This window comes from Ixodes scapularis, unplaced genomic scaffold (genome assembly GCF_016920785.2).
Source record: "Ixodes scapularis isolate PalLabHiFi unplaced genomic scaffold, ASM1692078v2 PGA_scaffold1__304_contigs__length_218370807, whole genome shotgun sequence".
Lineage (NCBI taxonomy): Eukaryota > Metazoa > Arthropoda > Arachnida > Ixodida > Ixodidae > Ixodes > Ixodes scapularis.
The window spans coordinates 165,054,062-165,070,660 of NW_024609846.1; the positions used below are offsets into that span (position 1 = coordinate 165,054,062).

Sequence of the window (16,599 nt, forward strand, 5' to 3'; positions counted from 1 at the left end):
TAGGGCCGTCTTATATAGCCTGCGGGAATGGACGCGCCCGGGGTGGGTCGGATGTAGGTGGCTCCCCGGAGGGGCGGACGCGTTCAAGTCATGATCCCGAGGGGTGTGCCTTAGGCAAATCACCCGAGAAGGACGAGGGAAAGCCGTCCACCAGGGAATACGGCTTCGCCCTCGCATCCTGGACGCGCTCCCACGTGGCGACGCCCCACGGCCTGCCTGAGCTAGGCCTAGATAGGGATGCGGGGAGCTCGTGGCTCCCACAACTTCAAGATGGCCGCACTATGGTCCTCGTGACAAACTTTCGACAAGAAACGCAACAACTCACCAAAGGTACCGCCGTGGGCCACGTCGAAGAACTCCGGAACTCCGCCGAAATCGCCGCGATTGCTGAAGAATCATCGCCACCTCAGCAAAACATTACGCCGCCAGCTGAGCTCAACATTGACCCTAAGCTTCGAGGCCCGAAACGACGGCATCTGATTAGCCTCCTCGCCGAATATCGCGACTGTTTTGCGACATCGTCCAAGGAAGGCCAAACCGCCGTTGTGAAGCACCGAATCGTTACCGAGAACGACGCGCGCCCTGTGCATCGATCGCCGTACAAAGTCTCATAAAAGAAAGGGAGGTAATCCAGGAGCAAGTTCAAGAGATGCTGAACGACGACACAATTCAGCCTTCGAACAGTCCGTGGGCCTCTCCAGTCGTACTGGATAAGAAGAAAGACGGAACGCTTAGGTTCTGCGTGGACTATCGGCAGCTGAACGTGGTGACGAAGAAAGACGTTTATCCACTCCCCCGCATCGAGGACACGTTAGACCGGCTGCGCCACTCTCGATACTTTTCATCGATGGACCTGAAGAGCGGCTACTGGCAGATCGAAGTCGACGAACGGGACCGAGAGAAGACATCTTTCGTCACGCCGAATGGACTGTGCGAGTTCAAGGTCATACCCTTCAGCCTATGCACGGCGCCAGCAACTTGACAACGTGTCATGGATACCGTACTGGCAGGACCGAAGTGGCAGAGCTGTCTCGTCTACCTCTATGACGTCGTATTGTTTTCCGGTGACTACGAAGAGCACTTGCGACGACTCCGAGCTGTTCTCCAAGCCATACGGACCACCGGACTCACCGTCAAGCCGTCAAAGTGTCGGTTCGCCTATGATTAACTGAATTTCCCAGGTCACGTGGTTAGTAACGAAGACGTACGCCCAGACCCAGAAGAAACTCGCGACGTCGCAGCATTTCCACCGCCAACAAACAAGTAGGCTGTGCGAAGATTCCTTGGACTATGTTCCTACTATCGGCGTTTCGTTCGGGATTTCGCAAGGATTTCTGTACTGCTCATAAACCTCACGAAGGACGCCGAGAAGTTCGAATAGGCCGAGGAGCAGCAGCAGGCATTCGACGAACTGAAGCAGACTCCAGACCCCTCCTATTCTTGGACACATCGACCAGGATGCGGAAACCAAGAAGCGCACGGATAGTAAGGCAGGACTTGGCGATATTGGTTCAAGTGCAAGAAGGCACCGAGCGAGTCATCGCCTACGCAAGTCGGATACTGTCTAAGCCAGAAAGAAATTACTCAACGACTGAAAAAGAGTGTCTTGCAGTCGTCTGGGCATTCACGAAGTTTCGTCCGTACTTGCACGGGAGCCCATTCCGTTTAGTGACGGACCACCGCTCGCTCTGCTGGCTTGCGAACCTCAAGGACCCGTCAGGACGCCTCGCTCGTTGGAGTTTCCGACTACAAGAGTCCAACATGACTGTGGTCTGCAAGAGAGGCCGCAAGCACAGCGACGCCGACCGACTGCCTATCCAGAGCCCCCGTCAAAACACCTTCCGGCAGCAGCGACGGCGATGACGACGAGTGCCTCCTAGGTGAACACCGACGACATGGCACGACGTCAACGAGACGACCCTGAGCCGCGCACTAATAGAGTACCTGGAAGGGTGCGAGAGTACCATGCCACGTGTTTTCTCACGAGCCCTCACTCTAAAAAAGGGGCATATTTTTACACCCCTTGTCACATTTACGACACCCAAAAACTTCAGTTCGATGTACAGCGTACTGACGTTGTACCGACGCTACCAAATTTCATGAGCGGCTTGATAGCCGAGTTGTCGCCGTCCACCGCAGTCCACAACACCACGGATTGCTACAGTGTCATCTCGACATCTGCTAGTCATCTACGGGTGCCGTTTCTATACCGCCAGCGGCATGGGCAAGCTATCAGCAGTTCCGCACCATCACGGGTCCTGGAGCGGATATGACGTCAACGGGCTACGCAGTGACGCCCCCTTCTTCCTGCGTACAAAACCGCAACGCTTACCGCCGGCGCGTCAGTGGGCAAGGGAGCTTGGTCACGACCGTCACGGCTGATACCACAATGTTTTCCTTGTTACAGGTTTGTAAACGCTATTCTTTACATTCTAAGAGGTCTAACAACCTGTGCCTTGTAGTGCTCCCGTGCCAAAGGGTGCTTTATTACATGACCTGCGAGTGCGCCAGAGTTATTTTGTCTTTGTTAATGCAGTCCGGTGATGTCGAGTCTAACCCTGGCCCGAAGACTGTCCCGGACACTGTACCGGAGTCTCAGTTGGATAAAATGTGGGCGGTACTAGTCAAAAATTGAGGACAATTCCAAGAGACTTGGGGAAGGTCAGTTGTCAATCAAGTCAGATATTAGAACTCTTCTTGATAAACAAACCCAGTTGGAAAACTCCTTATCAGTCATCAACACCAAGATTGCCGGAATTGAGAACGAGCTTCAGTCACTTTCCGAAACTAAAGCCGAAGTGTGTAGCATTCGCGGTGCTCTTGCCGATCAGGCAACCTAGTAACAGCCTCGCTCCTCACTCGGAGTGACGATCTAGAAAATCGCTCCCGTCGTTGCAACTTGCTTTTCCGAGGTATTCCCGACACGCGCGGTGAGTCATGGTCGTCGCTGGAACATAAAGTTTTCGAATTCACAGAAGAAAAGCTTGGCATATCTTTAGTGAGTTTTGATATCGAACGTGCTCATAGAATTGGCAACTTTCAAGAAGGAAAAAAACGACCAATCATAACTTGTCTTGCGTCATTTTTAACCAAGAGTGAAATACTACAGAGCAGTTTTCGGCTGAAGGGTAGCGCGTTTTCACTATCGGAAGACTTCTGCGAAAATACTCGTGTTGCACGCCGTAACCTCGTCACTTTTGCTAAACGTCAATCTTTGCCTTTTAAACCGACTAAACAAACTTCACATTGGCCCCAAGACTTTCGTATACGATGCCCAGTCAGACAGTGTAATAGAGCTCATGAGATAGGGGAACGTGGGGAGTGTTTCTACTGATGCGGCCAAATCGCAGAGCGCCATAAGTGTTCTTTACGCAAACGCACGTAGCGTATTACCTAAGCGTGATGATTTGTTTTCACTGATAAGTTCAAGTGATGCTGATGTTGTCTTGCTGCCAGAAACGTGGTTTAATCCTGACATTGATGATCATGAAATATTACCGGATCATCCTCACTTCAACATCTACCGGTGTGACAGAGCGGATCGACGAGGGGGAGGGGTTCTTATCGCTGTTAACAAAACTATTCCATGTCATATCGTGTCGATCCAAAGTGCCCTTGAGATAGTTTGGGTTTCCATAAAATGTTGCTGCGGCTCTATTTTGCTCGGTGTTTGCTACCGTCCACCCAACGCTTCACGTGACTTTTGTGATTGCCTTCGTGATGATTTGTCTTCTTTGGCAGCACATAGTAAAACTACTTTTCTTTTTGGTGATTTTAACATTCCGGGCATTGAATTGAATACGCTGACGCCAGCCAGCTCTGGCGAAACGAATGTAAGCCGAGATTTTATTGACTCTTGCCTTTCCTTTAATCTCTCCCAAGTAGTATCTTTTCCTACACGAGTCACCGACAGCAGTTCAAATGTGCTTGATTTAATCCTTACTGCTGATCCTCATCTAGTTAAGTTATTGTCTCCTATAGATGGCATTAGTGACCACAAAGCGCTACACTGTTTTATTGATATTAAGCCACAGAAGTCATTGTTTTTTCCTAAAAAAATTCGTTTGTATCACAGGGGCAACTACGACATGATTAATCGCCAGCTCTCGGATTTCTTCGTCTCTTTTAACAAAAACTTTGATAACTGCAACGGCAATGAAAACTGGGATTTCTATAAAGCCAAATTACTCGAGCTTGTCGAACGTTATGTGCCATGTACAAACGTCCAATCGCATGCATCTAAGCCATGGTGTACTAAGTTCCTTCGCCGACTTTCAAATAAAAAAAAGACTGTTTTGGAATGCTAAACGACTAAATACACCGGAGGCCTGGCTTAAGCACGCCGCTTGCTAGTCTGAATACAAGTGTTTGTTGCGTGAGCGTAAGCACACATTCTTGCACCACATCCTACCATCTATGTTACAAAATAACCCTCGTCAGTTTTGGAACATTATAAATGGTAAACCATCTCTAAACATTAACCTTGTGAGTAGTTCTGGTGATGAAATATTGAATAGTGAATGTGCCAATATTCTTAACACTGTATTTTCCGATGCTTTCACTATATCTACACCCATATTTCAGACCCCCCTCGTTCCAATAACAAATGTTTTCCCTATGAATCCTAGTTTCGTAGACTTTGACGGTATAGTAAGCATTATAGAATCCCTTAAAATGTCCTCTTCATGTGGTATAGATGATATCAACAGCAAACTTCTAACCAACACGAAAATCTCATCAGCGCTTTTCCTTACTAAAATTGTTCGGCAGTCTCTGGAGACTGGTGTGGTACCCTCCGATTGGAAAATTGGAAAGGTCATTCCAGTTCACAAATCTGGAAGTAAAACGTCTCAACTCAACTACATACCAATCTCACTTACCTGCATTTCCGCTAAATTCTCGAGCACATCATCTGCAAGCATCTTATCAGTTTCCTGGATTCCTGCAATTACTTCACCCAAGCACAGCACGGCTTCCGCAAGCAACTTTCATGTGAGACCCAGCTGCTGTTTCTTACTAACGACCTTTTTCAAAATCTCGACTCCGACTTTCCTACTAATGCTGTCTTCCTCGATTTCGCCAAGGCTTTTGACAAGCTCCCTCACAATCGCCTTCTGTTCAAACTCTCTTCCTTAAAATTAGATCTTCTCGTCCTAAAATGGATCGAATCTTTTCTTAGCTACCGTTCTCAATTTGTTTTCGCTAATGACTCGCCTTCCTCCTTAGCTCCAATTTACAGAGCCTTGCGTGGCGCAAGGCTCTGTACTTGTCCCTTTACTCTTTCTAATCTATATTAATGACCTCCCACTTCAACTTTCTTTTTCAATTCGCCTTTTCGCAGATGATTGCGTTATCTATAGACTAATAAAATCTCCCGACGACCACCTCCCCCTCCAAAACGACATTAACGAAATTGCCGACTGGTGCCGTACTTGGCAAATGTCCCTAAATATTAATAAATGCATGCATGTATGTTTCACGTGCTCGTCCTCCCCCCACGTAACAACATTAACACTAAATGACACCGTCCTCCAGGCCACTACCGAATATAAATATCTTGGTGTTTATTTAACTAATAATTTATCCTGGAATAATCATGTTAATAAGATCATATCCTCAGCTAATCGCTCTCTTGGTTATATTCGGCGTAATTTCAAGACGGCTCCTTCTAACCTCAAAACACTTCTCTATATTACTTTTGTTCGCCCTAAACTAGAATACACCTCATCTATCTGGAATCCCCCCCTTTCATTTCTCACCAATGCAATAGAAGCATTTCAAAACCGCGCAGCTCGTTTCATTCTTTCCGATTACTCCCGTTTTTCCAGTGTCAGTGAAATGAAATCTCAATTAACCCTCCCTGACCTTTCTCTTCGCCGCAAAATTTCCAGGCTTTCCCTCCTGCATAAAGTGTATTACTCTCCCTCTTTAAATCAGTCTCTCCTGAGCCCACCCAACTATGTTTCTTCAAGACTGGACCGCACAGGCAAGATTGCCCGACCCAAGACCAAATCTACAGCCCACCAGCATTCATTTCTACCCGAAACTATTGGGGACTGGAATGGCCTTCCCGATAACATCGTCACCATCGCAGATAACACCAAGTTTCGCCTCTCACTTAACCGCCGCTCCCCTCTGTAATGCCCCTCGGGGCCCTGAGGGTACTTGTAAATAAATAAATAAATAAAAATAAAATATTGTATTTAAGAGAAAGCGTGTAGGTTCACTCCGTTCACCTGTAAGCTGACAAGGCACTGAAAGCTGCAACCACACCCGCCATCCCGCTAGCTTACGGCCTCCGGAAATCATCCCTGGAATTGTGCAGACAAAGCTAGCGGTGCGCAAGCTCAGTAGTAGCGTCTACCTCCGCTACGAGATTCGGAGATAAAGAAGCGATCTACGAAGTCTCCCATTTGACTCGGGTGTTTCGCCTGTTATTCACAAGAAAAGAAAAACTTGGTTCTAACGTTACAATGTATAGCCAATGAAGAATGAAGGTGTCCGAGCTTACCTTGATGTGTTTCCGCAGATTAGAGTTTGTTGTTCTTGCTGATGACAATGTGTATGTTTTTTCGGCAAGCAAAGTATGCACTGAAACTCTAGGTTTCCGTTCTCCTTAATGCCCTGAATTTTGAACACCTCATTAAGAGATGGCCATGGAGACGACGGACACTCCATGAACGAAAACTTCGCGAGTCGGAGAAAAAGTGGCGGTTACGGGGTTATACCTAGTTCATCGGTTCCCACTTTAATACCAATATTCGTGGAGGCCAGAGTAGGGGAGGGCATAAAGAGCGAGAGAAGCGGTGGTAGGGATGCAAAACTATCGATAAATTGACTATCGATACTATCGATAGTTTTGGAAAAACTATCGATAGTTTTTCCAAAACTATCGATAGTGTCGCAGAACTATCGATAGTCGACTATCGATAGTACTATCGATAGTTTTTCTATAGTCGACTATCGAAAGTACTATCGATAGTTTTTCGATAGTTGACTATCGATAGTTGATTATCGATGTACTATCGATAGTTTTTCGATAGTCGACTATCGATAGTACTATCGATAGTTTTTCGATGGTCGACTATCGATAGTACTATAGTTTTTCGATAGTGGACTATCGATAGTTTTTCTATAGTCGACTATCGATAGTACTATCGATAGTTTTTTCGATAGTACTATTGATAGTTTTTCGATAGTTGACTATCGATAGTTGATTATCGATGTACTATTGATAGTTTTTCGATAGTTGACTATCGATAGTTGATTATCGATGTACTATCGATAGTTTTTCGATAGTTGACTATCGATAGTACTATCGATAGTTTTTCGATAGTCGACTATCGATAGTAATATTGTTTTTCGATAGTGGACTATCGATAGTTTTTCGATAGTGGACTATCGATAGTACTATCGATAGTTTTTTATTAGTTGACTATCGATAGTACTATCGATAGTTTTTTTTTACTGTCGATAGTCAGATTTCTGGCGATCGATACTATAGATAGTACTACTATAGATACTATAGATAGCTGTGCACTACTAGAGTGAACACATTTGCCGCACCGCCGCTCGCCTCCCTTCTATTCGCCCAAACTCCCGTCTTCGTCATCACTGAAAGCTGAACCAAAGTCAGGATGGTAAGTGCTTGGCTAGTTGGTGTCTCATTTGAAAAAAATAAAGCGAAAAAAAGAAGGGGGAGCGACGCAAACTACTAGTGTCGCAAAACTATCGATAGTAAACCGTCGACAGTACTTTCGGTAGGTTTACGATAGTCCACTACACTCTAAGAAAAAAGATGGTCTCAAAGGACTAACGCCCGCATTTGGTCCTCTGAACTCCCATTTGCTCCCCGAAGAGACCATCTGGTTCGAGCTAGGAACGCGCGCAAATGCTGGGGACTAACTGTACTCGACCAGGACTAACCGAAAGGCGCACGGGAGCAAAAGCAGCCCCGGGTGCAAAAGCGCAGGAGCAAAAGCAGCGAAAGGCGCGGGGGAGAGCAAGAGCGCGGGAGCAAAAAACGCGCGGACAAGATGGCGGCGTCTGCTTCATCGCCGATGGCCAGCGTTAGCGACGCACTTACTGTTTCGGAGCGCAGAGGGAGGTATCCACAGACAGTCGTAGCATCAAAAAGTGCAAGAGGGGGCATGTTTAAGGGTTGAAGCTGACTTTGTAACGATCGCAGCCTCCGTACCAGCCCGTCGTGGAAGCCGCCGCTGACTCAAGCGCAGCCATTGTTGATGCACTGGCCATGCCGGTTTTGAGCATTGTCCTGGCGTCCTTCCCACTGATCTCTATTGTAGTAGGCTGGATAGCGGACCGCGGCCTCGGCAGCTGGGGCCGAGTGTCGCCACCGGTGGCCATTGATTGACACCAGCCAATGCATGGGATTCTATGGGAAGAACGATAAAAAGTGAAGTTTTCCCCCGTTTCTAAGTTGTTGTCGGCACTGAAACTTTTTGGATGCTGTTCGATAAGACCGACAAATAGCTTGCGTAGAAAGATTAAAACTGACAGCCCTCGCAGTTCTTATAAATAAATATTTTGTGATCGAGAGTGACTCCTCAGTAGTGCAGCTTAATGTGGCGAGAGTTACCTAGAGTTACAGCGGAGTCGGTGGCGGTTTCGTTGAGTTGGGTTTAGCAGACGACAAGCTCGAAGGCTTTGCTCCGCGGAATTCGCTCACTCCCGGAAAGCCGCTGTCGATTACAATTGAAAACGAGCGTGTTGGTTAATAGATACAAAACTTGAAAGTATAAAACAGAGAGGACGAGGACGGGAACGGGACATCTTTCAAAGATGTCCTGTTCCCGTCCTCGTCCTCTCTGTTTTATACTTTCAAGTTTTGTATGTGTGCCGCTGTCGAGATGGCACTTCTTTGTCATTCATCAACTTCTGGGTTTCCCCGAGGACGGTCTCATTGACGGCAAGTTCCTCTGTTTACTCCACTATGAGAACAAGCTTGCCAGCTCAGCCGTAGGTGCTCCGGTACGTTTGATTTTTTTATTCGGCGACCGAACGTTTGACAAATACCGAATCGATCTCCAAACACCCGACATGAGGATTGCAGCGCACCATAAAATACTCGCCTCCGAGCACAGCGTAAATGCTTAAATATTCTTACTTTTGTGCGTTTCTCCCATAGACTTGCGTGTATTGCCTGGTGTCAAGCTATGGCCGCCGGTGGCGACACCGACGGGCTCCCGATCCGCGATCCAGCCTACTAAAATCGAGATCAGTGGTCCTTCCCCTTTGCATACTTTTTGACGTGCTTTGAAAGCGTTTATATTTTCTTTTTGGTTTAAATGGAACGTAGAAAAATGTTTTATCACTTAGCACGTGGTAAAAACGTTTCCAAAGACAAAAAAGATAAATTCTGGTTTCGTTTCATTTGGCATTCTTTACAATCTTTTTTTTTTTTTCGCAAGAGACGATGGGGTTGCCACGGAGACGCGCATGCGCACAGTGGGCATGCTATGCGGGGAAGCGAGAACATGGCTCCTGGGAGCCAATGAGGACGCTGTTTTATAGACTGTCACAAATAATTACTGTGTGTAACGTTAGTTCTTAGTAAGAGACACACTCCTTGGAAAGTTTAGCAACAATATTGGAGAACAATATTGGTGCTAAAGCAGCACCATATTTGTAACGTCGTTCACGGTTGAGATGGTCACTGACAAAACGACTCCTCTCATATGATCAGTATAAAAGGCGCATGGGTAGGCTTCGATGTGACGATCGAGATAGCGTGTCGTCGCGTGTGTGTTGTGCGTGTATTGTGTGTGTCATCTGTGTTCTAATTCCTGATCTATGTTAAGATGTGTATAACGTGTGCAAATGTAAAATAAGCGTTGTTCGTATGTGAATGTAATGAACGCGGAAAAGATCTACCCCAGCGATGCTATTTTTTTTTTTTACCAACTTTGAAATTGACGTTGACTAGCGTCACCTGGGTGTGTAAGCGCGCAATTGGGTACTAAATAAGGTAAGGGCGCAACATTTAGTCCCAGGGGCCTAAATGCAAGGGTGCAAAAGTTAGTCCTGGGGGTTCAACTTTGAGGGACTAACGGTAGGGGAGCAAGGTTTGCTCTTTGCTACCGTCACCGTTGCTCCCCTAAAGGATCAATGGTTGTGTCAGCGCATTTGCTCCCTTGAAGGAGCAAGTCACGCTTCCTTTTTTTCTTAGAGTGCATCGATAGTTTTCCGATAGTCGATTAACAATAATTTTCTGATTGTCGACTATCGATAGTATTATCCATAGCTTTTCGATAGTCGACTATCGATAGTACTATCGATAGTTTTTTGATAGTAGACTATCGATAGTACTATCGATAGTTTTTTGATAGTCGACTATCGATAGTTTTTTTACTATCGATAGTCAGATTTCTGGCGACTATCGATAGTACTATCGATAGTTTTGCACTACTAAGCGGTGGCCATCGGTCTCACAAAACAATATTGGATCACACCACTTTTACGCGTTCTCGCTCTCTCTCTCTCTCAGGAGTCCTTAAATGGCCTAACCCCCCCCCCCCCCTTTTATGCTGATAGTTGACTGTAAACTGAGTATCGTTCATACCCTCGAAGACGATGCTCTTACCGCCGAATTCAGAAACCTCACTCAAACTACACTCAAACTGAAGGGCCCCTCCACTTCCTCGAGGAAGGCGCGAGGGCCGGCGCTGGCCAATCGCGACGGCGGATCCGTCCTCGCGATTGGCCAGCGCTGGCCCTCGCGCCTTACTCGAGGAAGTGGAGGGGCCCTTCAGTTTGAGTGTAGTTTGAGTGAGGTTTCTGAATTCGAAGGTTAGCCTCGCGGCGGGAGCCCTGCCTCAAGAGCATTCTAGAATAAAGTAGCGCACATCAAAAACTAAAAGAATTCGACCCCCTCGCGCGAGGTTACTGTTGTGTCCCGAGTTACGGGGACACTGTGAAGTGAGCAACCAGTCTGGTCCGAGCGTTCTGATAGACTGTTCTTTTATTAGATCGAGCCAATAGAAGAAAAGAAAGATGAAGAAGAGAAGGATGATGATAGCATCGAACTATTTACAACACTGTGGAGAAGATGAAGTGGAAATCGAAACTAGGTGAACACAACGTTCTCCCCCCTCCCCTTGAATTTGGAAAATAAGAATGACACATTGAATATAGTTAATAGAGAGAACCAAGAAGAGAAAAACATTTCAAGGAAATTACAAATTCAACCGGATCACTATACAGTACCAAAGGCATGTGAACAACAACAATTACACATATATACAACTGGCAATTTTTTTTTAGCTGTACAATGCTAAGTTCGTTACGTTGAAACAAAGAACAATTTTGAAATCATCGCTCAAGGTAACACGACCCATTTTCGGACTTATTTACAGCACATTCATTCCAACTCTACACGTTTAGTTATTCCTGACCAGGACTATAGACATTAACACATACTACTTACTACATGTACTCATTTTTACCCCCTCACACATACAGGTTTCATGAGATAAACTATGACAGTTCTGTTATATATAAGTTCTACTGAATCGCTCTGGTGGTCGCCAGCTGCGCTGAGACCGTCGCAGTTTTGGTACTTAGGGCGGTGCTGCTGTTGAATTTGGTTCCGCTGACCCTGGTCTCAACCGAGGTGTCGGAGCGACAGCTGTTGGTTGCCAGTCATGATGACTGTACATCGCCCTTTCTTTGCCGTTGGTTTTGTTTTGGAGGAGGCTTTTAGGCACAGTCACCTCCGGCTCTGGAACGGTTGCTAGCTTGGAGGCATTCCATACCTTGCCGTCCTTCAGACGGTAGGTCCACCTTCCGACCTGCTGTTTTATACGCGTAGGAGAACTGAAAGCCGGGCTTCCCTTAGGCACTTTTCCAGGCTAATTCACTCTGACGAGGTCTCCCACTCCGAAACGCGGTGTCCTAGCCGCCCGTCTTCCATCGGTATATCTCCTGCAGCGGTCTTGTCTCTGCTCTACACGGTCACGCAGTCGCCGCACCTCCTCAAACGGGTTCTTGAGGAACTCTGTGTAGGAGAGACCCAAAATGTGCAGCCTGTGTCTTGGCTTGCGACCGTGGAGCAGAAGAGCAGGAGACAACCCGGTGGTGGCGTGCGGCGTACAGCGGTAGACGAAAAGGTAGTCCAGGACTGCAGCGTGCAGTGCGCGGTTCTCGAGTGCTGCGCACTGTATGTAGGACTTGAGGGTTCTGTTGAATCATTCCACCTGCCCGTTGGCTTGTGGATGGTAGTTAGAGACAAGCTTGTGTTTGATTCCCCGATGAGCCAGGAAAGTTTTGAATTCCTCAGAAACGAACTAGAGCCCATTGTCGCAGACGAGACTGTCGGGATAGCCGTCGCGCGTAAACACCAGATGTAGAAAATTAGTCACCGTTTTTTTGGTGATGTCAGCGCAGAACTGAACTTCCGGCCATTTAGAGAAGTAATCCACCAACGTGATTACGTAGCGGTATGCCGGCGGCGCTCTCTCAAAAGGGCCTACTATATCGATGCCGACCTTTGACCACGGGCGATCCGGCAGAGGCACCGGTTGCAGAGGCGTGGTTGCCGTCTTCGCGGACTTGTCGGCTGTCTTGTAGATGTCACAGGCGTGAACTGCCTGCTTCACCTCCGCGTTCATGCGGGGACACCAGTAAAGTTCGCGAAGGCGAGTTGTCGTCCTGACAATGCCAGCATGACCTTCGTGTGCCCTAGCGATCAGCGTCGCTCGCATGCTTGTTGGGATGACAAACTGCTTACCCCTTAACAGAAGGCCGTTATCCACCGAGAGTGTGTCTCTCTGATCATGGAGGATGACCTCATCTGCAGACAACGCCCTCCAGGGTGGCCACTCAGAGATGATGTAGGTCATTACTGCAGAAAGGAGCGGGTCCGCCGCAGTTTCCTCTTGTAACTGCGCTTTTGTTACGCATTCACTGTCCAGGGAGACAAATGACACAATCTCTTCGTCGAATTGTGTTCCGCCTTCGTCATCTGGTACCGGAAGCCTGGAAAGCGCGTCTGGAACCCGATTTGCACTGCCCCGCTGGTACTCGACTTGGAAGTTGTATTTCACGAGACGGGTCGACCACCGCGTAATTCTGAGTGGGCGAAGGCCATTTCCTCGGGTGTTTAACAGTGCAACGAGTGCCTGATGGTCTGTCCGCAACTTGAAGTGACGACCGCGCAGGTACGTGTGCCATCTTTCACACGCTCACAAGCATGCAAGGGCTTCTCTTTCTCCCGCCGAGTACTTGCGCTCTGCCGGGGTCAGCGTACGTGAAGCGAAGGCGACCTTCTGGACTTCCGTGCCGTGGAGTTGCTGAAGCACGGCTCCAAGCCCGTACGCCGAAGCATCGGTAGTCACAATGATGGGTAGGCCTGGATTGAACATCCTGAGTGTTTTTTGAAGACGAAAGCAACCTCTTCACTCGAGCGAAGCTCTTGTCTGCGGCTTGGTCCCAAATAATGGGCGTGCCCTTCCGGAGGTACTTGCGTAAATGTTCCACCTCAGACGCAAGGTGGGGAACGAATCGTGCGTAATACTCGACCATGCCCAGGAAGGACCTTAGCTGCGTCAGGTCTGTTGGGATCGGAGCAGCTTGAAGAGCATCCACTTTTTGTTGCAAAGGAGCAATTCCGGCGCCGCTGATTTTATGTCCCAGAAAAGAGAGTTCTGGGGCGCCGAAGACACACTTGTTGTTAAGCTTTAGCCCTGCGTCAGAAATACGTTGAAGGACCTCCTGCATACGTTCCAGATGTTCTTGTTGAGTCTTGCCAAAGACGACAACGTCGTCAAGGTAGAACAGTACGCCTTGACAGCCATGCAGGATTTTGGACATCATCTGCTGGAACGTTGCCGGAGCAGAGGCTAGTCCAAAACACACTTTTTTGTAGCGGAACAGCCCTTCGTGTGTGATGAATGCTGTTATGTCACGGCTGTCTGGGTGCAACGGCACTTGATGGTAAGCAGCCGCGAGGTCTAATTTTGAGAAGTGATGGGCACCGTGTAGAGCGTTCAACAGCTCTTCGATGTGAGGAAGCGGGTAACTATCAATTACAACCGCTTTGTTTGCGCTACGAAGATCAACGCACATCCGAATGGTGCCGTCTTTCTTCTGCACTACCACAATGGGCGAGACCCATTCTGAGGCATTAATGCGCTCAATCACGCCTTCTTGTTCTAGGCGTTTAACTTCTTCCGAGACGGCTTGCCGAGCCGCTTGATGGATTCGCTTCATGCGATGTTGAACCGGTGGAACCGACGCTCGAATCTTTACCTTGCATTGGATTCCTTTCACTCGACCCAAGCCAGGGGTGAAGAGGTGATTAAAACGTGCGAAACACGCTGGAAGTGTTGGACTTTGCGTTGCCGATGCGGGTGCGGTAGGCAGAATCACTGCCGCTTGTTTTTGTGGCATGGCACGCGCCGCCCACTCTTCTTGCAGCGCCGCAGACATGTCGTCGGGCTGGCAGGTTACATCAGTTGTAGATGGGGAAGGTGTTGGTTGTCGACCTTCCGTGTTGTCAGTAGCCTTCTCAGATACCAAAGGAGGGTCTGACAGTCGCGACGCTTTATCAGGCTCGTCAGCGTCGGTATAGAAGCATGTTCTGGCTGCTCCACTCATTTGAATGTCCAGTGCTACCGCAGCGTCCATTCCAAGTAGCGACGTACCGTTGTCCGCAATATAAAACAGCACTTGTGCCTGTCTCGTTTTGAACGTAACTGTGGCCGTGAAAGCTCCCAACACGTTGATGGGCTCGCGGAAAAAATTCAGCAACGTGACAGGGGGTGGCACGAATTTGGCGTCGCTTGCGAACTGCTGTATAAATGTGGACTTGTCCATTATCGAAACAGACGATCCCGTATCAAGCAAGAACGGTAGTGACGTCTTAAAGACTTTTACCGTAATGAAGATTCGTGGTTTGCACATTCCCGTGATGTGATTCACGAGCGTTGAGTCTTCGTCATCGTCGTCGTCGTCATCCGACAGAATCTGTTCGACTTTTTTGCGCCGCGGCCGTTGTGAATAGCCCGGGGGCGTGCTTCTGCAGACACCGCCGAAGTGACCACGACGACCACACTTGTAACAGTAACGATTCCGGGCTGGGCACGTGTCGTAACTCAGGCAACGTTCCAGCCCGTGTCCGCAGTTCGCACACGTTCGTCCATAAATTCTCTGATCGTTACGCCTTGGGGGGTGGTCTTGCCACGAGCTAGGCGAAGACGTGAATTGGACCGACCTACGACCTGGCTGTCCAGACCGTCGTGGTCCACCTCCAGACGATTGTTTTCGGCCGGTACCGCCACAGGTGGCACAGGGCGAAATAGCTGGCGCGCGTGCGTCGCGCGTGCTTCGAGATATCGATCTTCGGCTCTCAGCACGTTCACTCCTTGCGGGAGAGCGAGAACTGTATACGAACGGGAAGACTCTCGAGGTGATGAGTTTCTTGAAGACGGTGGTGGTGTATGATTCCGTCTCAAGCTCCTTTCTGTCGACGATCCTGCTTCGAAGCCTGCACTTCCGGTGGAAACGTTGCAAGTCGATAAGAGTTCGGTGAAGGCGTCGATGCCGTTGTCCATTTCCGAACTTCACGTCGTGCACGCTCAATGTTGAGAAGCGTCTGAAGGACCACGTCGAATGGAAGAGCGGCATCTAGAACCATTCGCTCTTGCATTTCAGACGACGCGACGCCGATCATGAACTGTTTCCTGACCTGTGCTTGCGCTTGGTCCCCAAAACTTGCCGGAATCGCTAAGGCTCGCAGCGCCGACAGAAAGTCCTTGAGGGACTCACCCTCTTGTTGCTTACGAAGGTGAAATTGCAGCTGTTGCAGAGTCACGTCGACGGGTTGAGTGAACTCTGCTTCCAGGAGTTGCACCGTCTCTTTGTAGATGTCTCTCGCCGGTGGACGGCGAGTTTGTTCGCCGCTTGCTGCTGCCGACGTTGCTGGCGCCGTTGCAACAGCACTCTCGGGCGTTGGTAATGAGTCGAATATCTGTTGGCCTGCTTCGCCGAGACAGTTAAGCCGCATGGCCTGCCGACGTTCGGCGTCGTAATCTCGAGCGCCAGTGGCCAGCAGATATCGCTCAAAAATGCGTATCCAACGTTTCCATAGAATGGGTGGAGTACCCGGTTTTTCCAAGAACTCTGGTGGAAGTCTGCCGCCGGACGTCGCCATCATGGGATGATGACCTTCTGCTTGCGAGGGAGGCCGTTCTATGCACAGCCATCTTGAATGTGGCTGGGGATGACCGAAGGACGCGGCTGGACGAACAGAATAATTCGCCGAGAACCAGCCGACGAAACCAAGGGCGCAGCCGATGTCTTGCCGGTGAAGACAATCGGGTCCAGGAACTCTTCGTCGCCGGAAATGTATGTTGTGTCCCGGGCTACGGGGACACTGTGAAGTGAGCAACCAGTCTGGTCCGAGCGTTCTGATAGACTGTCCTTTTATTAGATCGAGCCAATAGAAGCAAAGAAAGATGAAGAAGAGAAGTATGATGATAGCATCGAACTATTTACAACACTGTGAAGAAGATGAAGTGGAAATCGAAACTAGGTGAACACAACAGCTACATCGTCTGTTACGCGAGTTGTGAACCCGCG

At 48.6% G+C, this 16,599-nt stretch overlaps 1 protein-coding gene across 1 annotated transcript; it reads right to left on the minus strand.

The window, feature by feature from the left end:
• Positions 1–15,469: 15,469 nt before the first annotated feature.
• LOC120839517 lies at positions 15,470–16,141 on the minus strand (the record flags this gene model as incomplete). The annotated part of the gene is made up of 1 exon (XM_040209806.1): positions 15,470–16,141. A coding segment is annotated over one exon (672 nt), but the record flags the coding sequence as incomplete, so codon positions are not given.
• Between the last annotated feature and the right edge of the window lie 458 nt (positions 16,142–16,599).